A 14467-nucleotide genomic window follows, 5' to 3' on the forward strand; every position below is an offset into this window, starting at 1 on the left:
GCCAGAATAAATGACAAGCAGTCTGACCTGAAATTATTTCCATTCATGCCTCTAGACTCTCCGGCAGCTGTTGGTATGTTTTCAGAATTGAGTGCAGGAAGTCTGCCTCCCCAAGGCAAAAATGCAAGTGGAGGATGTGCTCAATTCCGTTCAGTCACTCAGTCATGTCCGAATCTTTGCTTTACAATCAAGGCGGAAGTCATCTCCCATTAAGCACCTTAGTGTGAGTGAAAGTCGCTCAGTCGTGTCCGACTCTTTGCAACCCCATGGACTATCTAGTCCATGGAATTCTCCAGGCCAGAATACTGGAGTGGAATACTGGAGTGGGTAGCCTTCCCTTCTCCAGGGGATCTTCCCAACCCAGGGATCAAACCCAGGTCTCCTGCATTGCGGGAGGATTCTTTACCAGCTGAGCCACAAGGGAAGCTCACCTTAAGCACCTTAAGGTGGTCGTAAAAAGAAAAGTGTGAGTCATTGACCTGCTGGTGACAGGTCCCCGCTGTGAGACCTTAACCATAGCCCAGTCACCTCCAGCTTTGTAAGAGCGAGCCTCTGCCATTCATGCAGAAAGGGCTGAACCAGAGGAAAGGAGAGGGCTCCCATTGTTTGTCTTTCTGAGTTTCTGAACCGAGTCTACCAGCTGTGAAGTTATCACCAATGCAGCCTCAGACCCCACTTCTCCGTGAACTAAGTTGGCAGTGGGCCTCTCCGTGGTGGGAAGGTCGCTCCTCCTCCCAGAAGACCCTTCGTGAGGCCCAACCATGGTCCCTCCTTGGGTGGGAGTCCGGAGGGAGAGCCTTTCTGCTCCTCCTCTCTCTGGGGGCTCATTCAGTGAGGGCACTGTGGGGGACCTCTGGAAGATTCCTCCCTCTGTGCCCCAAGGGAGATGGGGAGTTTGGGGAAGGAGGCCGGGAGGCCAGGCTCTCCGCCTCCACACTGGGGAAGCTGATGGACTTCCGGCCCCAGGCCTTCAGGGAGGCTCTCTGGCTTTCAGGGTGGCCTCGCCTGCTGGTCAGAGAGCCCCACAGGAACTGCAGCCACAGCCAGCAGACAGCAGGGAAGCAGGAAGCTCTCAGCACTGCTTAGAGCTTGGAGAGTCGGCCTTGCCTGCCCCCAGGACATTCAGCCCCTAGGACCCTCCCATGATCACTGTCCCTCCTTCCAGGGAAGCCCAAATGCCTGGGGTCAATGAGAATACTCTCAGTAATGCTGCTAAGGGCTCAGCTTAGAAGAAACCCTTGCTCCACCGCACAAGGCTAAGCCTGCTCTACCCTCGTATTTTTGTGATTGCTCTGAATACACGGCCCTGTTGGCCACCCTCCATGCGATATCCTGCTCTCACCTACTCCACTTCCCAGAATACCTTTCCAAGAGTCAAAGATGGTGTATCTAGAACCAGAGTTCCCCACCCTACGGCGCCCACACTCCCAGCCACTGTGGGTTGGCTTCTGTGCATCCCGCAGCCACTCTGAAAGCAACTGGTGGGACCCGAGAGACAGTTACCACATATATACAGGCATGCACACACAGCAGAAGGAGCCGCTCATTCCCCAGAAAACACCCGGGAATTGCCAGCAAGGCCTGACACCCATCTAAAATCTGGGATCCATTCTCCAAATCATCTGGCAGGAAGTAGGACTCGGCTTTGCATACCTGCAAGGGTCCCATTTTCAGGAGATTTGTCTAAAGACGCTGCACAGTCACTCCCCAGAGCTGGTTGCTCGATTGGAAACTCACAGGAACCAGGCACAGATCCCGAGAACATGGATTGGAGGCGTTTCCCAAAGAGCCCCTGGGTTTCCGTCCTGTTCTCTTCTGAGTGGCATACGCGTGTGAATGCAGAGAAGCCTGGGCACTCCCCGCTTTGGGGCTGCTGGAATCCCTGAGACCCCCCACCTCCATGCCCTGAGCAGAGCAGCTCCTTGCCTCTGCACAGCCAACCCTTCATTTTTTGGTGGACCACTTAGCAGGGCATTCTGGTGATGAAGAGGACATTACTTGGTCCCCAGAGAGACTACTGGTGGGGATCAGAAACAAAGCCTGCCCAAAATAAAAAGAAGTATGGCTAGGGTTTGTTCTCTCGCTTCCCTGTTCCCTCACGTGCTCATCTGTAGGGCGAGTGAAGCAGGTGATATGCATATTCCAGGCAGCGATGCCTTTCAGTGACCCCACCTGGCTTCTTTCGATGCCCTCCAGCAGAGGGTGGGCGCAGTGAGTTCCCTGCGTCCACCAGCCCATTCCAAGCCCTGCCTCTTCCAGGCCTCCTCAGCTGAGCCTGGGAACTACTGTCTAAAACTACCATCTGCTCAGCCTGCTCTGAATGCCCCTCTGCAGTGGCCCATCCATGCCTCCAGGCCCTGGCGAGGTCTGCCAGGCCGCGGGGCCGGAGACCAGCCTGTTTCCTCCCACGGCAGGGTACACAGTCACATCGGTCGTGTCCTCCAGGCAGGGGCGGGTGTACGTGGCCGGAGCCCCCCGGTTCAACCACACAGGCAAAGTCATCCTGTTCACTATGCACAACAACCGGAGCCTCACCATCCACCAGGCCCTGCAGGGCGAGCAGGTAACGCAGCGGGGGCTGGGGGCGGGGCCGACAGGTGGGACGGATGGGATGGCAAGGCTGGGAGGGACTGCAGCTCAGCTCGTCCCTCACAGGACTGTCCCCAGACCCACAAGCATCCTTCCTGGCTAGGGGTGTATGCCTTCTTAATACCCACCTGGGAGCTGATGCTCCCTCCCCAGAAAGCCAGATCGCAGACCCTGCTGCGGCAACGAGAACCTGGGAGAACTCATGGAGCCCTTGACTCTGAAGCACTAGCCAGACCTCTGCCCCCGACCACCAGCATCTCTCTGGTCGTGTCTAGAGTTCAGGGCTCTGGCAGAGGCAACATCCAGGCCGTGACTTCCCAGCTTGGGCTGACAAGGCCCCTGGGCATCTGAAGGGGCACTCGTGTTCCTCATGCCACCTCGGTGCTCCCAGAAGTGGGAGGAGTCATGCCTCCACCCACAGCAAGGCCTCAGGGGTTCACCAAGATGCCGACTTCTTTCCTTCCCTGGAATGGGCACGATGCAGAACGGTATAACCGCCAATGTCACAGCACACCCCCCACCCCAAGACGTGGTGGGCAACTAGGCTGTGCTGCTAGAGTCTCATGTTAGAAGGTCATGAATGCACAGAGGAAAGCTATGATTAAAGTCAGTGATGGTGAAAAGATCAGGAAACAGGGTTCTGATACAGGTCATTTCAGTAGCCCAGGAAAACCGTGGTCCTGAGAAGAAACACAGCTTTTCCAAGGCTATTGGGTAGATTCCCTGGGTAAAGCTCAGAATCCTGGACTCTTGGTGGGGCTGCCCAAATTGTGCTACCTCCTGACCCCAACAACCCCCACACGAGGCCTTGGCCCCTCCTGCCTGGCAGCATCCCGTATCCATGGCACCCTGCGCTGAGCTGAGCCCTGTCCAGGTCCTTCCTGTTAATCTTGGCTTGCCCCTGGTGCTCCAGAGCCTGGGAACAGCCCTGTTTCCTGCCTCTGCCACTGCCCTTGGCCATGAGGACACGCTCTTTGCCAGGTCTAACCTCCATCCCTCTAGCTGCAGGGAGCCATCCTTCCACTATTCCTCTTCCCATCCCAAACACACTGGGGGCTCTGGGAGCTGCTCTGGTCCCAGCCTCCACACTGCCTGCCCATACCCCACCCGTGGCCAGCTCTCAGGAATCCAAGGTTAGACCTTGAGAGCCGGAGGGAATTCACCGAAGAATATATGACATTTTTACTGCCTGGATCTGCCTCCAACATCCAAACGAGAAACCGCAGCACTGAAGGCAGCTAAGTTAAGTGGATTCCAAATCACCGTGACCCATATAGCAGAGGCCACATGTTTAGACAGACTTCCCTCCGCCTCCCTCTCTGCTCTCTGTCTGCCTCTTAATCACTTCACGTAGGCACATCTCTCCCCTCCCCACACCGTGTTTATAATTTCCTTTTTTCCCTCTTCTGTATTTTTTTTTTTATCATTCTCCTGAGTTAAAAGATTTTAATGCTTGAGGATAAATTTCTTCTGAAAACACCCCAAGTCAGGAAGGGAGAATCATGGGCTTGGACGTCAGATGGATCAGAGTTCCAACCCAATTTGGTTGTGACCGGCCTTCTGACCTTGGGCTAGAGACTCAAATTCTCTGAGCTTCAGTTCCTGCCCTGTGAAATAAGGACAATGATCTCTCCCAAGACAGCGTGAGGCTGTAAAGTGCCTCACACGGGGCCTGTCCTTGGGAAGGGCTCCTTTTCTTTCCCGAGCAACCCCTTGCTCCTATAAACATTTATAGAGCACCTCCTGCATGCCAGGCACAGCACCCAGGCTTGGAGGGAATGAGACAGGAGCAGCGCCCACTGTTGGGGGCATCTGTGGAGGGAACCAGTGCTGGGGGGAGGAGGACAGGGCTGGGGGAGAGCAAGGAGAAGGGGCCCCCATGGCAGGGGATGGAGTGGGGAAGGCCAGGGGTGTCTTTGAACAGGAAGTGACCTGTAGGACGATAGACAGACCTGGAGAGAGGGGAGGAGAAAAGGGTACAGGCTAAAGAAAAGTATGTACAGGGGAAGATGGGAAGCCCTCCAGAGCAGGGGGCTTTTGGAGAAGAGAAATCACTTAGTATGTCTGGGGGAATGTGGGAGCCAGAGGGTGGGAGACAGAGGCTGGGGAGGCAGGGAGGCCAGTCCAGGAGGGTCACACTGCAGAGTTTGGACATTCCCCCCCAAAGCAAGGAAGGGACATGGTCAGCTTCTGGAGGCCACTCTAGCTCCCCACAGGGCTGGGCTGGAGGGCCAGTCTGGAGATGGGGGGTCCTTCGGAAGGTGCCTCACCTGAGGAAGAAGCATCAGAGGAGGAGGGAAGTAGGTGGATTTGGGACATGTTTGGCATCCACCAAGAGGACTTGTGGGGAGACTGCAGGTGGGAGAGATGGGAGTGGAGCCAGGAGGACCCTTAGGTTTCTGAGTTGGGAGCATGGCACCCAAGGCGAGAGAGGAACACCCTAAGTGCTCAAATACTGAGAAGAAACCACAAGTCACCACCCAAGGTGCTAAGCCCAGAGTTATTTGGAAAATAAAATATTGAAAATGAGTTAAATGTCCAACAGAGGACTGATTAAACATGTTTGGCATGTGCATAATTTGGAGTGCTATACCATAGTCAAAGCTATGGCTTTTCCAGTAGTCATGTGTGGATGTGACAGTTGGAGCATAAGGAAGGCTGAGTGCCAAAGAATTGATGTATGGTGCCAGAGAAGACTCTTGAGAGTCCCTTGGACTGCAAGGAGATCAAACCAGCCAATCCTAAAGGAAATCAAACCTGAATATTCATTGGAAGGACTGATGCTGAAGCTCCAATACTTTGGCCACCTGATGTGAAGAGCCAACTCATTGAAAAAGATTCTGATGCTGGGAAAGATTGAGGGCAAGAGGAGAAGGGTGCAAGAGGATGAGATGGTTGGATGGCATCCCTGACTCAATGGACATGAGTTTGAGCAAACTCCAGGAGACAGTGAAGGATGGGGAAGCCTGGTGTGCTGCAGTCCATGGGGGTCACAAAGAGTCAGACAGGACTTAGCAACTGAACAACAAAAGTTAAATAATGGAAAGTCAGGTGGTGGCAGAATGGTTAAGGAGAAAAGGGTTGGAGGTGGGGGCGTCGCTCATTTTTTCAGCAAGGAGTCTGAGTCAAAGGCTGTCCACTGGTAAGGGGAGGCCTCTCAGCAGCCCAGCCCCATGCCCCTCCCCCATCCCTGTGCCGCAGATAGGCTCTTACTACGGGAGCGAGATCACCTCGGTGGACGTGGATGAAGACGGTGTGACTGACGTCCTGCTGGTGGGCGCACCCATGTACTTCAGCGAGGGCGGAGAGCGGGGCAGGGTGTACGTCTATAACCTGAGACAGGTACGGCGCGCGGATGCTGGCCAGCTTTCCAGGGACACCTGACCCATGCCTTGATCAGGTGTCCATGAAGGAAAATGGGAAGCGGAGGCCAGCGCATGTCTGCAGAGCCAGACTGGAGAGGAGAGGAACCTCCTCTGTCCTTGGGTTTATGTAGCGGGAAAGAAATAGGGAAACACAGAAGGGATGGTGCAGGCCAGAGTGGGTCATGACCCTGAGAGACCTTGCCAAGTCCCCCTGAGCCTTTTCCTGCCCCTGATTTTGCAGGACCGGTTTGTTTACAATGGAACATTGAAGGATTCCCATGGTTACCAGAACGCCCGATTCGGCTTCTCCATCGCCTCGGTTCGGGACCTCAATCAAGATTCCTACAACGATGTGGTGGTGGGAGCCCCTCTGGAAGACAACCACGGGGGTGTCATCTACATCTACCATGGCTTCCAAGGCAGCATCCTGAAGACACCGAAGCAGGTATTGCCCCCCACCCCAACCCCCAAAATAAATGGAGCTAGAACTTGGAGTTCTAGTAGCTCATGCCCTGGCCTCACCCAGGAAAGGATTGCTATCTGTCCTAGCTCTACTTGCCGCAAGTTGAAATTAGTCTTAAGACCTTCCCATCACCCCTGTGGATACCTTCTCCCTGCTCAACTTCATCTCCCCAACAACAGCAATAACAAACTCCCCCCAAGGACCTGAATCCCACTGGCCCTCACATGCTTTCATGCAACTGACTACATGTGGGGAAGACCTGGGGCTTCCCTAACAGCTCAGTGGTAGAGAACCTGCCTCCCAACACAGGAGATGCTAGTTCGTTTCCTGGTCCAGGAAGATCCCCTGGAGAAGGAAATGGCACCCCACTCCAGTATTCTTGCCTGGGAAGTCCCATGGACAGAGGAACCGGGAGGGCTACAGTCCATGGGGGTGCAAAGAGTCGGACACAGCTGAACAAATGAATGGAGAAGGCCTGTTTGGGCTCCTCCTCTCTGGAAATGCCTCAGGCTAGAAACAGTGCTGTCCCCAAGAGTGAGCCATCCCAAGCGCCTTCCCCTCAGGCTCATCACTTTTGCCTATTTTATTAGTAAGATAGCCTAATACACCACACTTAGAGATAGTGATGGGTTACCTGCCATGTAATGTGTACTTACATCCTACGGGGAATTCTTTTCTTAAATAGTTGATGTACAATATTATATGTTACAGATGTACATCAGAGTGGTTCACAATTTTTAAAGGTTATATTCCATGTATAGTTATTATAAAACATTGGCTAGATCCCCTGTGTCGTATATCTTCATATCTTATTTACTTTATACATAATAGTTTGTATTTCTTATCTCCTACCCCATCTTTCCCCCCTTTCCCTCTTCAGTGGAGAACACTTTTATGACACATTATTTTAATCCAAAAGAATGACTTAATGATAGAAATTTCAGGTTCCAAAACAGATGAGGAGAGGAGATAGCTTTGGGCTGAGGAAGTTTCCTGATAGTTTCAAACAGGCTGTCTCCAGGGCTCCCAGTTGTATCTACTCCTTAGGGTGCCCACACCCAGCTCTTCACTTCCTACAGAGAATCACCGCCTCAGAGCTGGCTCCTGGCCTCCAGTATTTTGGCTGCAGCATTCACGGACAACTGGACCTTGATGAGGACGGACTCGTTGACCTGGCAGTGGGCGCACTTGGCAACGCCGTGATTTTGTGGTTGGTTCCCCCATTTTTCATGATTCTTGGGCTCTCTTGAGGGTCCTGATGGATACAGGGTTTAAAAGACACGCTTTAGACTCTTTGTCTCTTGTCTTTAATCACTGTTGGCCAAATTCACCCTATTCTTATCCCATTGTGACTACAAATTTCATTTTTATGGAATCACTGTAAGTTATTTTGAAGTCCAAATCCCTCTTCTCAGTGGGGTTCAGAGATTTTAGAGCTATTTAGTGACTAAAAACCCCCTTTGCCTTTTTCTAAAAGTTCTGATTACTGGGGCATTTCTCCCATTTAGCTTCTCTTAAAGGGACAGGCTGAGGACATTCTCAGCTGGGAGGATCTCCTTCTCCCCTAGTGTGAAAGATTTCTTTCCTCCAAACCCCTTCTGACCCCTGGTTTCCTTTCTCAGGGCCTCATTTCTGTACCATTCCATCAGATATTTGTCATGCATTTGTACTTGGGGTCTGTGTTAAGCAATGGTCTGAAACTTAAAAAAAAAAAAAGGGGTTTTCTAAAAGTCCATCTATTCTACCATGTGATGTGTCAGCTACTTTTTGAGCCAAAAAAACCTTTAATTTGAACTAATTTTCTATATGTTGATACTTTTATTATAAATACAATAACTTAGAGAAAAGTTGAGAAATAAATCACTCAGTTTCATCACCTTAACGTTACCACTATTAATATTTTGGCATATTTCCCTACCAGTCTTTTACCATCTGCATATAATTTTATAAAAGTGCAATCACATTTTTCATACAACTTAAGAAAGATATTAAACAGAGATAGCTGATGACTTCATGGGGAGAATCTTTATGTTCTTGGTCCTCAAGAATATTAGATTCCACTCAGGAAATGTCTTAGTCCAGGTTCCCTAGAAAACAGAGCCTGAGGCTAAAGCTTGTGCATCCGCACTGCTGTGGGAGGGGCTTCAGTCCCAGAAGCAGAAGTGAGGGTCCAGGGAAACTGAGGCAGGAGAGGAGGAGAGAGATTCGAGAGGCAAGTAGCTAATGAGCTGCAGACTCAGGCTCTGGGCAGCTCCCTGCTCCAGCGTCTCCAGAGAGGCAGAAAGAATTCAGCCTCCGCTTTCTACAACAGCCCCTTAGGGGAGCAACGGGGAGCAGTGTATCTGCGAGCTCCTAGCGTCCCCCCAGTGCCATGGCCCAAGTGTCAGCTGCCCCACGCCTGTGGGCAGCACTGAGGAAGCGGGGTCTCTGCAGGTCCAGCACGGAAGTTTCACTGGCGCCACAGCCTGTCTCTCTTTGAAGGCCTTCTCCGCAGATCCTTCTTTGAAGGATCCTCTGCAGGGGATGTTAGGTCTTCGGTAGCGACAGCAGCTTGGACTAAATGTATTCACTGCCTTGGTTCTAGCCAGGAAGGAAGACAGGTGAACAAGGCCCAGGTTAGTGGGTAGACATTATCTCCCGGGTCTGTGGGGCAACACACAAACTACATTCTTTACAGGAAACAAGATACACTGGAAGAATCGGTCCCACAGAGTGGATTCAGTCAAGCCCTAGCTTGTGATGTCTAAACCTAAGTGCTACCTGAGTGACGCTGAAACTGTGGGCTGGAGCCCTCTAGGGAAAATTTAGAGTCAAACTCCCTGGATCTCAGACATGACTGCCATTAGCAACACCTGGGAGCTTTTAAACCTCTCATTACCCAGGTTTTACCCAGACCACTTAAAGTAGAATTTCTAGGTCAAGGACTCAGGCATTTAAAGACTCTCCAGGTGTTCACTTCCAGTAGGCACCTAAGTCTGAGAACTGCTGATATAAGCCATTATATTTACACAGCATTCTGCAATGTCGAAGGGCATTCTCACTTATGTAATTTGACTCTCACAATTCCCGGTCAGAGAGATCACATGGTCTGTCCAGTAGGAGCCGAGACTCAAACCTACCCTTCTCACTCCACAGCACAGAGGAGGCACCATCCCCCTTGCACTAAGAAGAGCAGCATATTAGCACAGATAATCATGCTAGAACTCTGAAGCATGTAAAACTCACTACACTTGTTTCTTTTTATATAAATGCATGGTTTGGAGAGGCAATAGTTTCCTTCCCTAACTCTGTTTGACTTAGTCAATTCGAGAGTAAATTCATGTTTCCTTGACTGCCTGGATGGGGCAGTGTTGGACTGAGTGGATGAGCGGGGAGTCTCTAGAACTGTGTCGTTTCCTCCTTTGTCTGCACACTGGAATCACCTGGAGTGCTGTAACACCCACGTTCTCCAAAGTGTGGCTCAGGTACCAACGGCACTAACATCACCTGAGAGCTTGCTGGAAATCCCAGGCCTGCTTTTTAACAAGATCCCCAGGAAATGTGCAAATATACCAAAGTCTGAGAAGCATTGCTTTAAGACATGTTGATGCTGACTCTGGTTTGATTTGACGTGGAGAGCAATTTGGGGATCAGGATTTTTTAGTTTTTATAGTAGAGTACAATTGATTTACAATGTTATGTTTCAAGGTGTACAGCAAAGTGATTCAGTTATACATATACATATGTACATTTTTTTCAGAGTTTTGTTCCATAAAGGTTATTACAGAATATTGAGTAGAGTTTCCTATGCTATACAGTAGGGCCTTGTTGACTATTTAATATATGGTACTATATATATGTTAATTCCAAACATTTCCAGTTTATCCCTCCCCTCCAACTTTACTGTTTGGTCACTGTAAGTTTGTTTTTGAAGGCTGTGAGTCTGTTTCTGTTTTGTAAATAAATTCATTTGTATATTTTTTTAGATTCCACATGAGTGATATCTTATATTTGGTTTTCTCTGACTTCACCTACTATGGTAATCTCTAGGTCCATCCATATTGCTGTAAATATCATTGTTTCATGATTTTTTATGGATGAGTAATATTCCATTTTATATTCCATATATATATGTATGTATATACATCACATATTCCTCATCCAGTCATCTGTTGATGGACATTTAGGTTGCCTCCTTGTCTTGGCTATTGTAAACAGTGCTGCAGTGAACACTGGGGTGTGCAATTACAGTTTTCTTTGGATATATGCCCAGGAGTGAGACTGCTGGATCATATAGTAGTTCTATTTTTTGTTTTTTAAGGAATCTTCATACTGGGGTACCAATTTATTTTACCACCAACAATGAAGGAGGGTTCCATTTTCTCCCCACCCTCTCTGGCATTTATTGTCTGTAGATTTTTTTGATGATGCCATCCTGACCAGTGTGAGGTGATACCTCATTGTAATTTTGGTTTGCATTTCTCTAGTAATTAGAAATGTTAAACATCTTTTATTGTGCTTTTTGGCCATCTGTATGTCTTCTTTGAAGAAATGTCTATTTAGATCTGCTCATTTCTTGATTGTGTTGTTTGCTTTTTTGATATTGAGCTGCATGAGCTATTCATATATTTTGGAGATTTATCCCTTGTCCATCACTTCATTTGCAAATATTTTCTCCCATTCTGTGGGTTGTCTTTTTGTTTTGTTTATGATTTCCTTTGCTATGCAAAAGCTTTTAAGTTTAATTAGTCTCATTTGTTTATTTTTGTTTTTATTTTCATTACTCTAGGAAGTGGATCCAAAAAGATATTACTGTAATTTATGTCAAAGAGTATCCTGGCTATGTTGTCCTCTAACATAGGAAAACATCTTGAAATGTGTTCACAGGAAAACACAAATCTTACATTTGGGTCTTTAATCCATTTTGAGTTTATTTTTGTATATGGTGTTAGAGAATATTCTAGTTTTTTTTTTTTTTTTTTTTTTTTGCCTGTTGCTGTCCACTTTTCCTGGCACCATTTATTGAAGAGACTGTCTTTTCTCCACTGTATATTCTTGCCTCTTTTGTCATAGATTAATTGTCATAGATTAATTGACCATAGGGCTTCCCTGGTAGCTCAGCTGGTAAAGAATCCGCCTGCAATGCAGGAGATCACAGTTTGATTCCCGGTTGGGAAGATCTGCTGGTGAAGGGATAGGCTACCCATTCCAGTATTTTTGGGCTTCCCTGTGGCTCAGCTGGTAAAGAATTGACCATAGGTGTGTGGATTTATTTCTAGGCTTTTTTTCATGTTCTGTTGATCTATATTTCTGTTTTTGTGCTAGTACCATGCTGTTTTGATTACTGTAGCTTTGTAGTATAGTCTGAAGTCAGGAAGCCTGATTCCTCCAGCTGTTTTTCTTTCTCAGAATTGCTTTGGCTATTTGGGGTCTTTAGTATTTCCATACAAATTTTAAAATGTTTTGTTCTAGTTCAGGCATCAGGAGTTTTTAAAGCTCTCCGGATTACTGTAATGGACATGCAGGGTTGATGAGATGAGGAGGCAAAAGGATGTCAGTATGGTCTGTAGTGAGTACAGCTCCTAGGAAAATGATGAAGGGTTGCCTTGAGGGGCTATGAGATTACTTAGCCTGCCCTTCATCTACTTGTGCACGTTTTTGCCCAATCCTGTGACACCAGAGCCCCTCTCTGCAGGCCCACCACCACCTCACCCTCCAGTGGTGGTTTTAGAGACCCCATTCCATCTGGCCCTCCACCCTCCCCCAGGTCCCAGCAGGGCAGCCTTGCACCCTGCCCACCCCTGCTTCTCTCCCTCCTCCTGCAGGTCCCGCCCTGTGGTTCAGATCAATGCCAGCCTCCACTTTGAGCCATCCAAGATCAACATCTTTCACAGGGATTGCAAACGCAGTGGCAGAGATGCCACCTGCCTGGCTGCCTTCCTCTGCTTCACGCCCGTCTTCCTGGCACCCCGTTACCAAACTGCGACAGTCGGTAAATCCGGCCCCTCCCCACTCCCGCCGCTCCAGTCTCTCCCCGAGGACTTTGTGTTTGCTCTGTTTCTAAATCTGGGCTTTTGCTGAAATGGGTTTTGAGTGCTAGGGTCACACCTAGAGCCCCATTTGATGACTTCTAGATACCCATTCAGTGCTCTCATTCCAAAGGGCAGGGAGGGGGTCTCATGCCAGGAAGAGAATGGCAGTGAGCAGGGGTGACCAATGTGGGGAGAGGCTAGGGAAGGTGGAAACAGTCAGAGATAGTGTATGAATCAGAACAGGGGGCCAGAAGCAGTCCAGTAGCTTAGGGTGTAGCTGTGAAGTCAGATTCAAAGAGTCAGACCCATGAGGGATCTGAAACAGGGGATCAGGTGGCTAAAGACCCAAGTAGCAGTGGTTTCTTCTCAGAGTGAGCTTGAGTCCACAGCAGGACAGTGTCCTTCTGAGGGTCCTTCTCTCTCAGCCAAGGCTGGGATCAAACACTGGCTTGTGACAGCCCTGGGCCCAGTCATCCCCAGAAAGTGGCAGCTGCAGGTTCCAGGACCAGACTAGGCCTGTGCAAGAAACTGGGACCAGAGAGAGCTTCTCAGCCAAGGAGGACCAATCAGATGATTGAAAAATGGGTGTTCCACAAGGGAGATGAGGACAAAGGCAAGCCTGGGTGGTGGTGTCCTTCTTTCATCTTCTATGAAAGGAGAATAATACCGAGAACCTGGCACACCCAGAGTGCTGCTGGCGTACCAGAGAAGGGGCTGGGCTTTTCTTACATTTAGCAAAAGATCAACCCAGTTGAAAGGGAGGAGAATGCAGTCTTTAACCTCAGAACAGTCTTAGGTTTGAGGAGCTGGTGGGCAGGGCCTGGCCAGTCCTCCCTAGTGTGATGGGAACTGCCACCTGCAGACACTCAGATCCAGGCCCGACAGGATCCCAGAGCTGAAGGCGAGACCTAGGAAGGTGACAGGAGAGGGTCAGAGCTGTGTTGACTCCAGAAGGGGCCCATGACTCCACCGTGATGCCTATACTGTCTCCTCACCTCTTCCACTGCGTTCACTCTCCCCTCCATCTCTTCCTCTTTCTTTATCCCTTCACTGTCAATTCCATCTTCCTTTCTCCTTCTTCTGCCTCCCTCTTCTCTTTAGTTCCTTCCTTTGGCTTTTCTCACTGTTTTGCTTGCTCTCCATGTGGGAGTTTCCTGCCTACACGAGCTTTATGAGGGGAGAGGAATAGCTCTTCTTTGGCCATCCTGGAGGAGGCTGACTCTCCAAAGGCTATTTGTAAGGGTAAGTAAACAGTCTTTTGTGGAAATGTGGCTCCACCTCCATGGTCTTGCCCTCTCCTTCCTCCAGGCATCAGGTATAATGCCACCATGGATGAGAGGCGGTACACACCGCGGGCCCACCTGGATGAGGGCGGCGACCGGTATACCAACAGGGCCGCCCTTCTCTCCTCTGGCCAGGAACACTGTGAGCGGATCAACTTCCACGTGCTGGTAAGCCGGATGCCCTGCAGCCCAGAAGCAGAGCCCAGGCTCCTCCAGGAAGGGAGCAGAGCTGGAGGAGGTGCTGCCATGGAGAGGCAGAGAGTTCAGCTGGTGCCAGGCTGGTGCTGAGCCCCCAGCAGACCTCAGGAGGCCAGCAGGGAGCAATGTCCTGGACCTTGGCCACCCACACTCATACCCCAGAGCAGAGCCACTGGGTCACCCTGCTTCCCCACCTCACTGGACCCTCATCTGAAATCCCCTTTGCCATCTCCCAGATGCCCACCATTGCTTAAGCACGCGGTGAAATCCAAGGAGGGAGGTCAGCTCAGTGATGTCTTACAGAGAGGATGGGGGTCGGGGGCCATGGCTCAGAAGGAAGGGATAAGCAGGCATCAGCTGAAAAGGAAGACCAAGGAAGGTGGACCAGTGGCATGAAGAGGCTGGGGGGAGGAACAGAGGCCAGCCTGGCAGAGGGGGGAACCAGTGGGGGCCAATTCCTCCACCCAGAAACTCCAGACACCCAGCCACAGCTCCAGTCTTGGAGACACAGACAGGGGACACTCAGAGCCCACTTGGCCTCGGTGTCCAATGAGCAAA

At 50.0% G+C, this 14467-nt stretch overlaps 1 protein-coding gene across 2 annotated transcripts in view; it reads left to right on the forward strand.

Moving 5' to 3' along the window:
• ITGA11 (integrin subunit alpha 11) overlaps positions 1-14467 on the forward strand; it is a 130030-nt gene that overhangs the window by 93214 nt on the left and 22349 nt on the right. For both annotated transcript variants that reach the window (XM_043919816.1, XM_043919817.1), the window contains exons 12-17: positions 2415-2563; positions 5791-5931; positions 6196-6399; positions 7497-7627; positions 12222-12388; positions 13737-13879. In XM_043919816.1, coding sequence (XP_043775751.1) covers positions 2415-2563; positions 5791-5931; positions 6196-6399; positions 7497-7627; positions 12222-12388; positions 13737-13879 — 935 coding nt within the window. The remainder of the gene's footprint in view (positions 1-2414; positions 2564-5790; positions 5932-6195; positions 6400-7496; positions 7628-12221; positions 12389-13736; positions 13880-14467) is intronic.

Source organism: Cervus elaphus, chromosome 12 (assembly GCF_910594005.1).
Source record: "Cervus elaphus chromosome 12, mCerEla1.1, whole genome shotgun sequence".
In the NCBI taxonomy this organism is placed as follows: Eukaryota; Metazoa; Chordata; class Mammalia; order Artiodactyla; family Cervidae; genus Cervus; species Cervus elaphus.